At 48.4% G+C, this 17,816-nt stretch overlaps 1 protein-coding gene across 2 annotated transcripts in view; it reads right to left on the bottom strand.

Annotated features, from left to right (window-relative positions):
• Positions 1-17,816, bottom strand: part of LOC116954528 (long-chain-fatty-acid--CoA ligase 4-like) — a 99,668-nt gene that overhangs the window by 42,329 nt on the left and 39,523 nt on the right. For both annotated transcript variants that reach the window (XM_032975103.2, XM_032975102.2), the window contains 6 exons: positions 17,280-17,464; positions 13,111-13,288; positions 5,769-5,878; positions 4,112-4,256; positions 3,069-3,219; positions 2,473-2,596 (listed from right to left, as the gene is read on the bottom strand). In XM_032975103.2, the coding sequence (XP_032830994.1) occupies positions 2,473-2,596; positions 3,069-3,219; positions 4,112-4,256; positions 5,769-5,878; positions 13,111-13,288; positions 17,280-17,464 (893 nt within the window). The remainder of the gene's footprint in view (positions 1-2,472; positions 2,597-3,068; positions 3,220-4,111; positions 4,257-5,768; positions 5,879-13,110; positions 13,289-17,279; positions 17,465-17,816) is intronic.

The raw sequence follows: 17,816 nt of genomic DNA, 5'->3' as shown, positions 1-17,816 counted from the left end.
CACGAAAGCTTTAAATCGAAACATTGATCTATTGATGTATAATCGCAAATGAGTGAAATCCCATTCAACCGTTTCCATTCCGATGACGTACACGTATGATAATATAAAGTAACTTTATCGGTACCAAGGCTCCCACAAGGCCATTATGGGAAGGGGGTGTGGCAAGGTTTGGCGTCAGCTATCAAAGAGTGCGGTGGTCGTGTCGCTACGGTTCTCTGCGGTTAGTGCAATGTCTTTAAAAACAATGGCGCTATGCCTTTATAAATAAAATTAACGCCAACCGCTTGTGCATTCGAAGATTCGGCAGCAAACGGGACACCAACCCTGCAACATGCAAATGTCTTAGAATGGGAAAGGGTTGAGAGGGTAACTTAGTCCCTCCATTCCTACCCAGAATCACTTTGAATGCGGCCGATCTTGTCAGACGATTATGAAGGCCATAACAAAGATGATGGTAAAGACAATGGTGATGACTATAATGACAAAAGACAACGATGGAGATGATGATGATGGTACTGGTGCTGATGATGATGTTGATGACCCTCAAGATGGTGATGACTGTCAAGATGCAAATTGATGCCAACAATGAAAACGAAAGTAAATATGATGACTATGATGGTAGTTATGCATATTGACTGCTTGCTGACGATAGCGGAGATAAAATAAAGCTCACAATGATAACGATATGAGTAATACTTAAGTCGATTGACGATGATGATGAAGGTGAAAATAAAGACAATAAGGACGATAAAACTGAAAACACCTGAAGGAGACTACAATGATTGTCAAGTCTGGACAGGAGACTGATTAAGATGTTGATTATTATACTAAGAGAGACAATATTATCCATAATAGAGGTTTTTGGGTTAGATCGCATAAATATATAAATGTGTCGTTCAAACCCGCCACCACCCGACACAGCCAACTAGTAAGGGTTGTCATGTAAACAGAACTTGCCAATTTGTCACTAGTACAGCACACTGGTGTGTTGGAGAGCCAAGCCACAACATTTACAAACCAAGTACGACGTTTCGCCAGTAATTACAACTAGCTTAAGTCTTACTGTTTCGTTCCTTATATAGAGGCATAGATGTGTTGACCACCCTTCTACGCTCTTGCACAATGATGGGGGGGCGGGAACGGGATTACTGAGGCAACGTACATTATGCATGTGCATTATGCGAGCCCTTTGAACGTGTCCTTCCTGCTTTCCCACCTGATGATGGACACTTTTGTTCAGCCCGAAACGTCGTGATTTATTTTATTTTATACCTATGTAACTTTACTGAAAGAACCAAAGAGTATGGATTCCTGCATTCACGAAAGCTTCAAATGAAGATTGTCCGTCCTGTCTATTGTGTTTATTAAAATAGCGTGGGGGAGGCCGTGATGGCATGGAGGAGGCCTTGATGGCATGGAGGAGGCCGTGATGGCGGGGAGGAGGCCGTGATGGTATGGAGGAGGCCGTGATGGCAGGAAGGAGGCCTTGATGACGTGGAAGAGGCCGTGATGGCGTGGAGGAGGCCGTGATGGCGGGGAGGATGCCGTGATACACTCACTCATCTTACACCGACTCACTCACACACCATACACTGACTCACTCACACATCATATACTCACTCACACAACCACTGACCCATTCACTCGTCATACACTGTTTCACACATCATACACTCACTCACACTACCACTGACTCACTCACACATCATACACTGGGAGTGTCATGCTGCCAGCTATGGCTGCAAGTTTGGTCACAGTTCCTATGATTACTGTTGTTACATTGTTTTATAGCTTTATTTTGGTGATTTCGAAAACATATGGTTAAGCCACGTTTCTTGCGGAAGTGCGGAGTTGGCCTGATTACTTTAATCTAAATTGTCTTATGGTTGTTATTGTTTGACTTGCATCACACTGGGATTTTTGCACACAGCGTTGTAATACGGTGGGGGTTTTTTTTCTGGAAGATTTGCTAGATTATCCAGGATGTTTCTGTTGCGCGTCGTCGCTTTAATATGTTCTCTGTTCATATTTTGTTTGTTGCGGTTGCACCTGACTCAAGAGCCGCATGGCTCACAGGGCTATACCTAATAAATGAAACTTGAACTTGAAACTATTGAAGTACGCTGCCTTTTGTAGGCATGCATTTAAATTATGTATTATTTGATGATTCGCTTCCACGCAGCACTAAGACGGTAGCTATCCGAACGGTTAAAATTATTTTGATTTCTTTCAATTTCGATAGAGTCTCTAATTAGTCTTGGCCAGTAGTAGCTAGTTTTGCACAAAACTTCAACATTATCGAAATCACTAATGTTGATCATTCTTAACACTGTAACATAAAGGTGATGATCAGGCTTTGGGTTAGGACGATGGCTACAATGACAACGACGGTGGTGTTGAAGCTCACACAGAGGCGGCGATCGTGATGGTGCCAAAGACAGCAGGGGCGGCCATACCTGGTGCCATTCCTACCTGGTCTGTGAGCGTCTGCGCCGACGAGTAGCCGATGCGACAGCCCCGGGAGAGGCAGACCATCTCGGCGCCCAGCTCCAGAACATGCGCCAAGGGCAGGTACCCGATATACGTGTCATCTCCACTGCGAGGCGACACGGCACAGGGCAGCAGAGCTGCTCAACCAACCGCCATGGAGACCACCACCGGTGGTAAGAAGAGGCTTTGCCCTTGATGGCAATAACAAATAGATAACATTTACAAGGCATCAAGTCTTCATTTACCACACATGCCCGTGGAAACACATGCATACAAACATCCTCTGATAATGGATGCATTGTCTTTGAAACCAAATCGCCTACACCAGAGACAGCTTTCTTTATGGCCTTGTCTCACCAGTGTTAGGAGTGGAGAACAAGACTAAAAGTTCCCATACAATGGGTGGTGATTGAGATCCTGCAGGCATGCATACCTTCGAGCGTGCGTGCGTGGCAACAGTTCGCATGCCATGCTACAGTTCCGTGGGCACCGGTTACCCATATAACACATCTTAGCGTCACTGGCACACAGGTGGCGGGTGGGCGCAATCTCTCTGCCGCGGGGTGCGACGGCCTCACCAGATGTCGTTGATGCGTAGGTACATGCCGGTGATGGCCGCCACCAGGTTGGAGTGGGCAATGCGCACGCCCTTGGGGATGCCGGTGGAGCCGCTCGTGTACATCACAACGGCCAGGTCGCGCGGGCCAGGACGATCGCGCGCGCGCTGCCCTGCACTCGCACACCCAACGCAACACAGTCACCCCGCCTCCCTGCGTAACCCACACGACAAGGCTGTTTGGGGCAACTGATATTGCAGGTGAACGCCTACGGAGGTCGGCGCGTAGCACGAAGGGGGTGGTGTGACCGGCACCATGCCCGGCAAAGCCTTCGTCTCCCCCAATGCAGGTGTTTACTCATCGCACGAGATCGGTCTCACTGGTTCAGATTTTCGTCGTTGGTGTTGGCCGCGAGCGGGAATTAAACTCGGGCTTGCGATGTTTGTAGCGCAGTATGTCAACCGCCGTGCCACCACTCACCACCCGCATGGGGGGAGGGGGTCTTTGTCTTGTGTACATTTACGTGTGGTTTAGCAGTCGGTGTGAGTGTATATACATGTATATTTGTAATTTAACACGTAGGCCTTCGCGACTGTTATTATGAAATCAGTGTTTCTTGGGGTTCATTGCCACGTGGGTAAAATGCCAATGTGTGTTATACACCGTCCTCCACCCCACACAGCCAAATGAATAGTGTTCACGGAACAAACGTGCCGCCTATTTAAGGCCGGAGGCTGGAGTACATTTTCACAATTCTGGAAACTGCCCGATGATACTGGTTGTTCCGAAATGTCAAATGGTGTGGATTGCTCTCCAAAATACCGGTGAGCTGAAGCAATAACAAATTGGCACGTTTGTTCATCACATGGCAGTGTTATTTATTTCACTGTGTCAGGTGGAAGAGGGTGCAACCACACGTAAATTCTCACATGATGATCCGACCCAAAAACCCATTACGAATTGTATGCGTACGAGTGTTTTTGTGCTCATTCTGTTGAGCGTGAGTGCGTGTACGTGAGTGCGTGTACGTGTGCACATGGTGCGTCCCTGCGTGCGTGACGTACGGTGCTGGGGTTTATCGCCGAGCTCCTCCACGTCGCTCATGCCCATCACCTCGATGCCGCGGGGCAGTTTGACCCCAGCAACCCCGCTCGCCGTGCCGTCCACCAGCACCACGTAGCGCAGGCGCGGCACCTGCATGAGGATCGCCTGCGATGCGACGCGGCCACGGAGTTGGGGAGGTCAGCGACGGTCAGCGCGCAAATAAAGCACTCCGCGGGTTCATTATTACTTATAATTCTTATTTTGCTTGTTTACCCAGGAAAGCCTCGCTCTTTTTCTGGAGGGTCCCGCCAGTGTTTGTAGTAAGGGTTGATTTTTCTACTTGTAATCCCAATTAAGTGGGTGCAGCGGTGGCGAGATGTTAACTACTTCGCTTGGTATGCAGGAGGACGTGAGTTCGATTCCGACCCTGACGCCTGCTGTATATTTGGAGTTTTCATGTGCTCCCCGTGGTCATGTGGATTTTCATCCAGGTTTTTCCCTCCACATTTAGAAACACGCGTTTAGAGTAAAATTTGACTTAAAGCTTCCGTGACTGCAGGAATTCATATTCTTTGGGTCTTTCGGTAAAGACACGTAGATAGGTTGAACGAAAATAACAAAAAACTACGACGTTTCCATCGCAACACAAGCGTTCGTCATCAGGAAGAGGGGGTTAGCTTCTAAAGGTAAACAACCCCCTCTTCCTGATGACGGACGCTTGTGTTGCGATCGAAACGTCGTAGTTTTTTGTTATTTTCTTTGAACCTATCTACATTACTTTACCGAAAGACCCAAAGAATATGCGTTTAGAGTATTCGGCTTATATATGTATTGTCTTCAAAAATTACTCACACCGACACGTTGTAACAAGTCACCTGCTTACACTTTATTCACCTGTTCTTGCGCCAGTTATAGGCACTCCTATAACTAACTGTACGGTCACATTTACTTAACTTCTCCCCGCTCTTATCTATTCTGCACCTCACTTATCCTGCACCGAGCAGCTCTGCTCTCAGTGACTCCACACTCAGCGTCTTCGCACTCAGCGACTCCATACACAGCAACTTCGCATCTCCACCACTGCCCTCACCTACGCTCCCTCAGACCCGCTCACCCGTCTGTCCCGGGCAGGGGGTTCAGCCAACACCCGCCCGGTGACGGCATGAGAGTTGAGGTCCCATTGACGGCTGGAGCGGCAGCGGCAAGATGTCTTCATTCTTGGTTCCCAGCAACAACTCCCCTCGCTCACACACTCCTGCTTATATCCCCCTGCTCATCCCGAGTCCTCACGTGCTTTCACTTAAGCTGCCGCCAGGCCGGCGCCAGTTGTCCCATTAATCTCTTATCATCACCCCCATCTCCCGTCTCCTAGGCGCCAACCTCCGGTCACAGCATAACACCTGTTTGCCCTCCATTGCACCCGCTTAACTGTGGGCACCGCGTATTTCTCTCCTTTACATATACATTTCCAGACAATAAGCCACTTTGTTGAGCTATCATCTGTGGACAGGTCACTTCTGAAAAAGTGCTATATAGCTCAGTGGGGCCTTAGCTGGTAAAATAAGGACAGTTTAGTTTTAGTTCAGATGAGAGACTGTCCTGGTCTCTGTGAAGTTCTCACCCAACTAAACAAAACCAACTTGACACTTGGAAGGTATTCCAAGTGACGGGCAATACCTGCAGTTTCTTTTCGAGCAGATCGGCGCTGGTGATGACGTGCGTGACCCCGGACTCGTTGAGGCCGTAAGCAATTGCATCCTCGCCCAGCGTTGCGTACAGCGTCACCACTGTGTAACAACAGCAACAACAAACAACAACAATGGTCAGCCCTCACAGGTATGACAACAACGACATGCATGCATGTATTTTGGACTTCTTTAGCACCGTACGCGGCCAAGCGTGCTAATCAGAGATGCGAGAGACACATTAACCATGTGTGCAAATGCAACATCTCACGTAAAAAACACTCAAACTGGCGGAAAACATCTTAATATCTATACTGGACTGCAGATTCTTGGGAAATGGTTGATAGTGGTGGCTCACCGCCTGGATGCTTTCATGCTTGTCTGTGGTTCCTGGCGATTGTGAAATGCAATTTTCTCGAATGATAAATACAATTTTATATTATTATAATAATTTAATTATCTCAAGATGCTGTGCAGGAGTGGGAGATGGTCAATGAGCAAACGAGTCATTAAGGATCATGGGAAAGACAAAATCCAGATAGGGGTGATGAAACTTTATGAGCAGATAATTATTATAATAATGAACGCAATTTCGAATGCACACATATCTCATGACTCAGATGCATTGTTTGAACGAGGTCTCGGGAGGCACAGAACCAGAGCTCAGAGTCCCTCGAATTGCTGGCCTGAATAGAAGAGCCAGATGTGTGAGCCTGAACAGGAGAGCCTGAACAGGAGAGCCAGATGGGTGAGCCTGAACAGGATAGCCTGAACAGGAGAGCCTGAACAGGAGAGCCTGAACAGAAGAGCCAGATGGGTGAGCCTGAACAGAAGAGCCTGAACAGAAGAGCCTGAACAGGAGAGCCTGAACAGGAGAGCCTGAACAGAAGAGCCTGGTGGGTGAGCCGGAACAGGAGAGCCAGAACAGGGGAGCCTGAACAGAAGAGCCTAAACAGGAGAGCCTGAACAGAAGAGCCGGAACAGAAGAGCCATATGAGTGAGCTTGAACAGGAGAGCCTGAACAGGAGAGCCAGAACAGGGGAGCCAGAACAGGAGAGCCTGAACAGAAGAGCCTGAACAGGAGAGCCTCAACAGAAGAGCCTGAACAGGAGAGCCTGAACAGGAAAGCCTGAACAGGAGAGCCTGAAGAGAAGAGCCAGATGGGTGAGCCTGAACAGGAAAGCCAGAACAGAAGAGCCAGATGGGTGGGCCTGAACAGAAGTGCCTGAACAGGATAGCCTGAACAGGATAGCCTGAACAGGAGAACCTGAACAGGAGAGCCTGAACAGAGCCAGAACAGAAAAGTCAAAACAAAAGAGCCAGAACAGAGGAACCTGAACAGAAGAGCCGGAACAGAAGAGCCAGATGGGTGAGCCTGAACAGAAGAGCCTGAACAGGAGAGCCTGAACAGAAGAGCCTGAACAGAAGAGCCTGAACAGAAGAGCCTGCACAGGAGAGCCTGAACAGAAGAGCCAGAATAGAAGAGCCAGAACAGGAGAGCCTGAACAGAAGAGCCAGATGGGTGAGCCAGAACAGAAGAGCCGGAACAGGAGAGCCTGAACAGAAGAGCCTTAACAGGAGAGCCTGAACAGGAGAGCCTGAACAGGAGAGCCTGAACAGGAGAGCCAGAACAGGAGAGCCTGAACAGAAGAGCCGGTAGACAAGAGAGGGAACAGGCGAGCCGGAATTGGTGAGCAAGTACAGGTGAGAAAGAACAGGAGAGCTATAAAAAGAGAGCCTGAACTCACCCTCAAAGGGTGAGTTTATATGAGTGAGACTGAACAGGTGAGCCTGAAAGGGTGAGTTTATATGAGACTGAACAGGTAAGCCGGAACCAATGAGCCAGAACAGATGAGCATTGAGCTGTTGTTTGAAGGTGGTGCTTGATTGCTACATTTGTGCAGTTGGAAAGCATTCCAAATACATGCCTCTGATGTGTACATGGATAAACCTTTTGACAATCTACCGCAGGACGAGGGCCTCCACACGCACAGGCACTGGGATTTCTTTGACCACAACTCCACTAAGATGGTCTGTGCGGGTTGGTTGAAAGCATAGACACGGGAGCTTAGAAGTCCATTAGAACAATGGATCGCTCTGCACTGCACTCTGATGCCCACAAGACAAATCCCCTCAGCTGATAAAACCTGTTATACATGGTGGTCACCCACCCAGTCTCTACCCAGGCTCACACCTGCTTAGCTTCCGAAGAATTGACAAGATCGGGAACATTCCTAGTGATTTGTTCTGAGGCGCTCCACAAATGAACACAACAGAAATACACGTGGGAGAAAATATCAACAGAATTAGTGACAACGACCCCATGCCAGACTTTCCTGAAAAGTTTGCTTAGTTTCAGCGAGGCTTTCCTGGATGAACAAACGGATACTGCAGCAGAAGCAGCAGCAGCAGCTGTTGTAACTATTTTCTTCGATGTGTAAACACGTGCGGACAGGCGCTGGGCGCGTGCGTGCCAACGCTGTAAATGAGCAGTGCGTGGGAATGCATCTGTGCGTGCGTTCGCGTCCCTGCTTGTGACGCACCGCTCGCTCGCTCTCACAGCCAGCTGTGTTTGAGACCACTTCCTGTCGCCCCCCTCCTCAACTGACCCCCCAACCCCTCCCATACTCCTCCCCCACTTCTCCACTAAAACTACTTCCGACCGCCCGGCATCCCTCTCCCCTCCACCTCCCATACCAACCGGCATCCCACTTCCTTTAAGAGCAGGTCATCAGTGGGGACATAGCAATCACACTCAAGCAATGACTTCCTTTCTGACAAACCTCCCACACGTCTTTCTAAAGAGTCACGTACAGAGTGATATTAAAGCTAAAAATAATAATTAAAAAGTCTAAAGTATTCAAATTGACTTTGGGTGGTGCTCATCCCGACTGAGTCTCTGTCGGGAGGCTACTTGCTGTACTACCTGATACTGGAACCACATTGTTCCTTTGTATTTGGGTTAGAGTTAACAATGTACCAGGAGTGGGCTCCCGATGTTATGGTAATGCCGAATAATCAGGTCTAGAGATGGGCATTGTGGATGGTCCATTTGATTTACAGTAATCCCTTGCTAACCACGAAGTAACCAACCACGAGATTTGAGTACACGTGGATGTACTTCTGTTTACCTGTTGACCAACCGTGAGCATCTCGGTTTGAGTGATATGCGAATGAAGAGTCGTCACGCCGAGTTGTGAAATCAGAATTTGCGCTGCTGTGTGGCATCCGCCGTGTTGTGTTGCAGACTCGCAAGAAGAGACGCAAGGAGGCACCCACTCCTCTCTCTCAATAAGGAGACACCACTGGCTCTGTAGATACCCACTCCTCTCTCTTAATAAGGAGGCACCACTGGCTCTGTAGCTACCCACTCCGCTCTCTCTCAATAAGGAGACACCACTGGCTCTGTAGCTACCCACTCCTCTCTCTTAATAAGGAGGCACCACTGGCTCTATAGCTACCCACTCCTCTCTCTCTCAATAAGGAGACACCACTGGCTCTGTAGCTACCCACTCCTCTCTCTTTCTCAATAAGGAGACACCACTGGCTCTGTAGCTACCCACTCCTCTCTCTCTCTCTCAATAAGGAGCCACCACTGGCTCTGTAGCTACCCACTCATCTCTCTCTCAATAAGGAGGCACCACTGGCTCTGTAGCTACCCACTCCTCTCTCTCTCAATAAGGAGCCACCACTGGCTCTGTAGCTACCCACTCATCTCTCTCTCAATAAGGAGGCACCACTGGCTCTGTAGCTACCCACTCCTCTCTCTCTCAATAAGGTGGCACCACTGGCTCTGTAGCTACCCACTCCTCTCTCTCTTAATAAGGAGACACCACTGGCTCTGTAGCTACCCACTCCTCTCTCTCTCAATAAGGAGGCACCACTGGCTCTGTAGCTACCCACTCATCTCTCTCTCAATAAGGAGACACCACTGGCTCTGTAGCTACCCACTCCTCTCTCTCTCAATAAGGAGGCACCACTGGCTCTGTAGCTACCCACTCCTCTCTCTCTTAATAAGGAGACACCACTGGCTCTGTAGCTACCCACTCCTCTCTCTCACAATAAGGAGGCACCACTGGCTCTGTAGCTACCCACTCCTCTCTCTCAATAAGGAGACACCACTGGCTCTGTTGCTACCCACTCCTCTCTCTCTCAATAAGGAGACACCACTGGCTCTGTAGCTACCCACTCCTCTCTCTCTCAATGAGGAGACACCACTGGCTCTGTAGCTACCCACTCCTCTCTCTCTCTTAATAAGGAGACACCACGGGCTCTGTAGCTACCCACTCCTCTCTTTCTCAATGAGGAGACACCACAGGCTCTGTAGCTACCCACTCCTCTCTCTCTCTTTTAATAAGGAGACACCACTGGCTCTGTAGCTACCCACTCCTCTCTCTCTCAATAAGGAGACACCACTGGCTCTGTAGCTACCCACTCCTCTCTCTCTCAATAAGGAGACACCACTGGCTCTGTAGCTACCCACTCTTCTCTCTCTCAATAAGGAGACACCACTGCCTCTGTAGCTACCCACTCTTCTCTCTCTCAATAAGGAGACACCACTGGCTCTGTAGCTACCCACTCCTCTCTCTCAATAAGGACACCACTGGCTCTGTAGCTACCCACTCCTCTCTCTATTAATAAGGAGACACCACTGGCTCTGTAGCTACCCACTCCTCTCTATTAATAAGGAGACACCACTGGCTCTGTAGCTACCCACTCCTCTCTCAATAAGGAGGCACCACTGGCCCTGTAGCTACCCACTCCTCTCTCTCTCAATACGGAGACACCACTGGCTCTGTAGCTACCCACTCCTCTCTCTCTCAATAAGGAGACACCACTGGCTCTGTAGCTACCCACTCCTCTCTCTCTCAATAAGGAGGCACCACTGACTCTGTAGCTACCCACTCCTCTCTCTCAATAAGGAGACACCACTGGCTCTGTAGCTACCCACTCCTCTCTCTTAATAAGGAGACACCACTGACTCTGTAGCTACCCACTCCTCTCTCTCAATAAGGAGGCACCACTGGCTCTGTAGCTACCTACTCCTCTCTCTCTCTCAATAAGGAGACACCACTGGCTCTGTAGCTACCACTCCTCTCTCTTAATAAGGAGACACCACTGACTCTGTAGCTACCCACTCCTCTCTCTCAATAAGGAGGCACCACTGGCTCTGTAGCTACCCACTCCTCTCTATTAATAAGGAGACACCACTGGCTCTGTAGCTACCCACTCCTCTCTCAATAAGGAGGCACCACTGGCCCTGTAGCTACCCACTCCTCTCTCTCTCAATAAGGAGACACCACTGGCTCTGTAGCTACCCACTCCTCTCTCTCTCAATAAGGAGGCACCACTGACTCTGTAGCTACCCACTCCTCTCTCTCAATAAGGAGACACCACTGGCTCTGTAGCTACCACTCCTCTCTCTTAATAAGGAGACACCACTGACTCTGTAGCTACCCACTCCTCTCTCTCAATAAGGAGGCACCACTGGCTCTGTAGCTACCTACTCCTCTCTCTCTCAATAAGGAGACACCACTGGCTCTGTAGCTACCCACTCCTCTCTATTAATAAGGAGACACCACTGGCTCTGTAGCTACCCACTCCTCTCTCTCTCAATAAGGAGGCACCACTGGCTCTGTAGCTACCTACTCCTCTCTCTCTCAATAAGGAGACACCACTGGCTCTGTGACTACCCACTCATCTCTCTCTCAATAAGGAGGCACCACTGGCTCTGTAGCTACCTACTCCTGTCTCTTCTCCACATTGCTACCTCTGCCATCATTCATATTCACGCTCCGTCTCACAACATAATTGTATATTTAACATTTGCGATTTTCGTATTACCTTTTAATGCTTAAATATATCAGACTGAACTGATAATTTTTTTCATGTCTGTAATTTTTTTCTAATTTTACGTAAATTTCAAGTATGGCCCCTCAGCGTATGAGCAAAAGTGTTGGTGATCTGAGTGCCTCATCATCATCAAAGGTAAATGCAGTTTAATTTTACTGTACTTTTCTTAATTAAACATGTCCTTAAACGTCACTGACGTTCCATTTATTTAGTGTGTTGTGGTTAATTTCAGTGAAGATAAAAAATGTTTATGAGATTCATATGTTCACTCACGACCTTGGTCCCCTAACCCTATTTTCCCCATCAGGTTTTAAGTTTACCAACGGCGAGGGTTTTCAGGAACCTAACACTCGCGGTTGGCAAGGCATTACTGTATTTATATATTTATTTATTCTGCGCAGAGGTGAAAATGTGATGTCACATTAAGTGTTCTTCCCGCCAAAAGTGCCGTCACAGGCCGTCATTCTGACCGTACGTGGCACCACTTTTGCTTTAATTACTAAAATAGAAAGAGGTTACTTGAAAAATAATAACATGACTTCACCGATGGAAGTCCATGAAGAAATACAAAAGTATTCGCATGTAACGGTTTGAAATGCAAACGCACTCTTGCCCTGAAAGCTACCCACCATCGGCTTCCGTGCTGCTAATTAAACACTTGCCAAGACAAATGCGTGCTCAAAAGCGTTACAGAATCCACGTGCGTGCTTGACATATCCTGACTTGTTCTGGGTGTTATGCCTGGCCTTCAGACCGCCTGCCTCTTCCCTCTGGATTGGTGCCCAAAAATCTAAATTTGTTCAGGAGGGTACTGGTTGAGCTGTTTTGAACATTGTTTCGATTAATCTTTACACAGCTGGGGGGTGCTGTCACTGCATGCACGTGCATGTGAAGGTGAATATGAGTGCGTGTAAACGTGTGTGTCGTGTAGCGTAGCGGTTAGCACGCTGCACTATGAACCCGGCGACACTAGTTCGATTCCTGCTCACGGCCAACACCCGTGACGATTATCTGAACCGGTCTTGGGCCTCCCCTAGGTCGACTCAGCCTCAAATGAGTACCTGGTGCAGTGTGTAAACATCGCCACTGGGGAGACAAATGCGGCCGGACGTGGTGTTAGCCACCCACCCCCTTATGTGCCGTGTCGGCCTTCATAGGTGCTCACGAACAGAATCTGTTAAAGGCTATAAGGGGAATCTTTGCCTTTGTATCATGTAATTGTGCTTGGGTGCATGGACGCACGTGCTGCGGATACATACGCGTACGTGGACGCACATTTGCGCGTGCGTTGATGTGCGTGCACGGATGCAGGTGGGTGGGTGTACGTGCGCGCGTACTCATACGAGCACGCGCGTCACGCGAACGCACCCGTGCGTGTTCACATATGCGAGCGCACGTGAAGATGTGCGCGCATCCATGTGCACACGCATGAATGGCACATGCCGTTGCTTGTGTGGCCGTGTGCGAGCGCCACTACTCACCGGGGAAGTTGTACTTGAAGCAGGCGATGGCGCTCACCACCCACTCGGCGCGGGTCTCGCAGAAGATGGCGATGTTGGCGCGGGGTTGCTGTCCCAAGGCGGCGAGGCCACTGCCCAGCTTCATCGCCCGCTCGTCCACGCCCTCAAATGACAGCCACTCGTAGTCGCCGAAGATGGCCTGCGGGCCCAAGGGCAGAGGGTGCAACCAACAGCTCCCAGACATGGGGAATACAAATCGAGCTGGATAACCACCCCCCTCTCTCACGGTCCTGCGATGCAACAATTCACACAGCACCTGCACACCGCAGCCCGGTTCCGTTGCCCCGTTTCCAGGGTGGACGTGCCATCTGGTACAGTTTTTTAAACTGTACCTTTTAAAGCGGCGATCATAGACGAAGATGGCGAAGCTCCTTTGGCTTGCACCTGTGCACAGTGGTGAGATGTTAACTACCTCGCCTGATAAACAGGATGGGGGTTCGATCCCGGCCCTGACGCCTGTTCTATATTTGGAGTTTGCATGTCTCTCTAACTGGATTTGCGTGGAATTTCTCTCCGGGTCTGCTATAAATTTCCACGTGATAAGCCATTTTGTTGAGCTATCATTTGTGGCCAGGTCACTTCTGAAAAGTCAATATTTCAGTGGGCATTATAAGAAAAACATTTCTTAGTTTCATTTGTATATTTTTAAATGATTTGTTTACCTTTCTTATACTTTGCACTCCTATCGTTTTTTTTGTATTCCAGTAAGGTCTCAGAGTACGCGGGGGTTAGGTTCCATGTACCTCCGCGAAAGCGTGAATTTGCGTAAGTTGGGGTTCACTAATATGAGTGTAAAATATAATCTTGACTTAAAGCTTTCGTGACTGCAGGAATTCATGTTCTTTGAGTCTTTCGGTAAAGTCACTTTACCGAAAGACCCAAAGAATATCATATATAAAATGTATATAAATGTACATAAATGTTTAATTAAGTGCAGTACTGTACAGTAAAAGATTCACTAATCATCGGTAACATCCAGGTCAGATAGAATACTGAATTATTATTAACACTATATCTTATTAAAACTATATTAAAACACTAGATGTTGTTTTGGACTCATTTCTTGCTTGGGCGATACAATCTTGATTTGAAGCTTTCGTGACTGCAGGAATCCATACTCTTTGGTTTTTGAGCGATAGTAACACGCCCTCAAATCCACGTTCGCATGATGGCAGGGGGATGATTTGACTCCTCTCCCACCCCGTGCATGTAGCGAAAGTACGAGTTACAAGTGTAAGTATGAATTGGGGTCGGTAGCCTATGAGCGGGTCCGTGTACTCTCACTGAGCTGTATAGCTCATCCAATTCCTCCAGTATAAATAAATATTGTGATTATAATTCTGTTCAGCACGACCAATGTGGCCCCCCCCGCCAATGGTGGAGATGGAACCATCAGGGGCCAGAAAATTGTCCAACTGCCCATCTTAAAACGGTGGTCCAACGTCAGTACATGTGCCAATACTTGTTCACTGTGTTAAGTCTGGTCTCCCGAGTGGTCCGCACTTACGAATGAGTAATGTAGCCTAGTTTAAACCAAAAAATTGCACAGTGCCCATGAGCTTAAAGCATCCTGGGCTCACACTGCCGCCCAGTGACGCATGCTGGTGTTGCAGGGTGATTAAAGACCTATACCAAACGCATAGAACAAATTTACTTTATGGGTACATTTTTTTTACTTTACCAGGTAAAGTCCACTGAGTTATAGAGCTCTTTTTCAGAAGAGACCTGGCCACAAATGATAGTTTAACGAAGTGGTTTATCATGTGGAAATTTATAGTAGCCAAATACTCTAAATGTATGATTCGAAATGTGTAGGGAAAAACCCAAGGAAGAACATGCAAACTCCAAATAGAAAGCAGGCATCAGGGTCGGGATTGACCCCACGACCTCCTCTATACCATGCGAGGTAGTTAACAGCTCACCACCATGGTACCCACAGACTGAGGATACATGGGGGCTCGATATATAACTTGTATGTACATAGGGGCTGATTGACAGGCGTTTGAAGCTTTGCTATTGAGAAGACTATACATTTAAAGGCAGTCATATCATGACTGCATCGTGTCATTTGAAGTATCCATTTGTTACTCTCACAGAGTACATCTCTCCCAAAGCAGAAAATGGACGGGAGGAGATATCAACGGAACGGCTTCTAAAGTCTCTTGTGCACACGAGGGGGCAGCACTTTCCCAACCAGCGGAGCGACTGAAACGATCATCCCAGGGAAGCCTCACCTGGATATTAGCTACTTAGTGCAGGTGTAGTGACATCGCGGATGTCACTGTGTGGTGCCGGCCCTAGAGGCGTACGGCATGCGATGCACTCGCATCGCAGACATCACGTATGTAGCGATATCGTGAATGTCAGAGTAATGCCGGCTCTGGCGAGGCACGGCGTGCGATGCATCGTCATCGTGGACACCCCTAAAGGGGGCTCGGTGAGCGCTGGGATAGTGCAGTGGCACCACTCGTGGCGTGCAGTGCTGACTCCTACAGGACGGAGTGTGAGAGTGTCAGCCATGGGATGAGGTTACCCCAGGCCATGGCACTAGTTGCCTGTGAAAGACACGTTACGAGTAAGATGCACACAGGGGCCCCAGGTGGAGGCTAGGGGGTGGTCACGTGTCAGGGTGAGATCCTACGGGAAGGGTCGAGAAATGACAAGAGGTTTCTCAAAGGTGGTCGTGGCCAAGGGCGGGGCCAGCCACGACCCGGTATCATATAAACCGGGTCCCCACAGGGACCGGGGTTCAGCGTTGCTGTTGTCATCCGAAGATCTACGTCTAAGAAGAAGTCACCAACACGTGGACGAGGACCCAAGCCAGGGTCCTGTCCGTTGTAGCTACTCACAGTAACTAGCGTAGTTAGCCTGGTGGTCCACCAGCCAAGGTTATCTTGTAAAGGGGCAGTAACCCCTTTGTGTTAATGTGTTGGTGTTAATAAATAAATGTGTTGCCTCGAAGAAGGACATCTGCGACTCACTACACAGGCATTGGTGAGCCAGCCTGAGACAATCGATTTCTGCACTTGGGAATCTCGTTTAAACTATTAAAAAATAAATATTATTTTCTAAATCAGAAACTTTATTTATACTGGAGGAATCCCATGAAATGTCTTATTCATAGATGTCCAATAGGGGCAGGTCAGAACGTTACAACAAACAAAACACGATATAAGTGTAAAGTATAGGAAAGGTAAACAAATCACTAATACTATACAAATAAAACGAAACTATTTTTTATCTCACCAGGTAAATCCCGCTGAGCTATTAGTTTATTTTTCAGAAGCGACATGGCCACAAATGATAGCTCAATTAAGTGGCTCATCATGTGGACATTTATTGCAGCCAAATAATATAAACACATATTGCAAAATGTGGAGAAGAAAACCCGGAGGACCCAGAGAAAAATCCACGCGACCACAGAGAGAACATGCAAACTCCATATTTACATTATGAGACCTCCTTTGCCAGTAACAAGATATAGGAATAGGTTTTACCCTTTTAACTGGCACAAAAACTGACACCTTTATTCAAGGCATCATGTTTGCAATAACCACAACACAAGCAGTCAAAATGCAAACAAAAAAGACAACTCTGATAATAATATGGCGTACGCCTTTTGGCGTCTTCTGGTCCAACACCAATGGAGACTAGGCTCTAAGAAAAGCCGTCTCGGGTGTAGACCAATCAAATTCAAGGACAGTGCATATTATTATCAGAGTTGTCTCTTTTGTTTGCATTTTGACTGCTTGTGTTGTGGTTATTGCAAACATGATGCCTTGAATAAAGGTGTCAGTTTTTGTGCCAGTTAAAAGGGTAAAACCTATTCCTATATCCATATATACTGGTGTCAGGGTCGGGATCAAACCCACGACCTCCTGTATACCAGGTGAAGTAGTTAACATCTCACCACCATGGCACCATAATATGGGCAGCTGCCTGAATTCGAACCTCCGATCTCAGTAGTATTGATTGGCTCAGCGCTCTGACCTCTGAGCCACCCGGTTACCTCTGTGAGCGCCAGCTCAACGCTCCGACCTCTAACACCGCTCTCTACCTCTCTGCGAGCCCCAACTCGGCGCTCTGACCAGTGAGCCGCCCTGCCGAACCTCTCCTCTGCAAGCCACTACCTTCTTGAAGAGCTTTCCGTTGGGCTGCATCTCCTCCTCCTCGCTCAGCAGCACGCGGGTGCCCAGGCAGTCGTGGCTGGCAAATCGGTCCACGGCCATCTCGAACACGCGGTCCAACGTGTCCACGCCCGGCGCCAGCGTGCTCTGCAGCCCGCTGGAGTCGCTGACGGTGCGGTATGGCCCCCCTGTCCTCGTGCAAGTCGACACCGAGAGCGCCGCGGCAGGGAAACGACAGCGGCGGACGGGACAAGTGGATGGATGATGGGGGGAACAAAGTGAGGTGCTCGTGAGAAATTCTTTTGCTAAATTATTAGTTTTGTTTGTTTTTCGCATCGCGTAATTTTTTCTGATTTTTACTTTCGACATCACATTGTGAGAATAGGAATCCATACGGAAATCTCATGGAGTAATGAGGACCCCCCCCCATGTGATGAGGAAACGGGATTGGAGAAAACATGGATGGATGGGACGACGATATACGCACGTGAGATTAGTTTTTTTATAAACAGTATTAACTCGTTATAATGAACCGTGCTT

This window comes from Petromyzon marinus, chromosome 55 (genome assembly GCF_048934315.1).
Source record: "Petromyzon marinus isolate PM22_M1 ecotype Great Lakes invasive population chromosome 55, UKy_Petmar_22M1.pri1.0, whole genome shotgun sequence".
NCBI classification, from domain to species: domain Eukaryota; kingdom Metazoa; phylum Chordata; class Hyperoartia; order Petromyzontiformes; family Petromyzontidae; genus Petromyzon; species Petromyzon marinus.
Note: the sequence above shows the minus strand (reverse complement) of the source record. Positions and strands in the feature narration are given on the sequence as shown.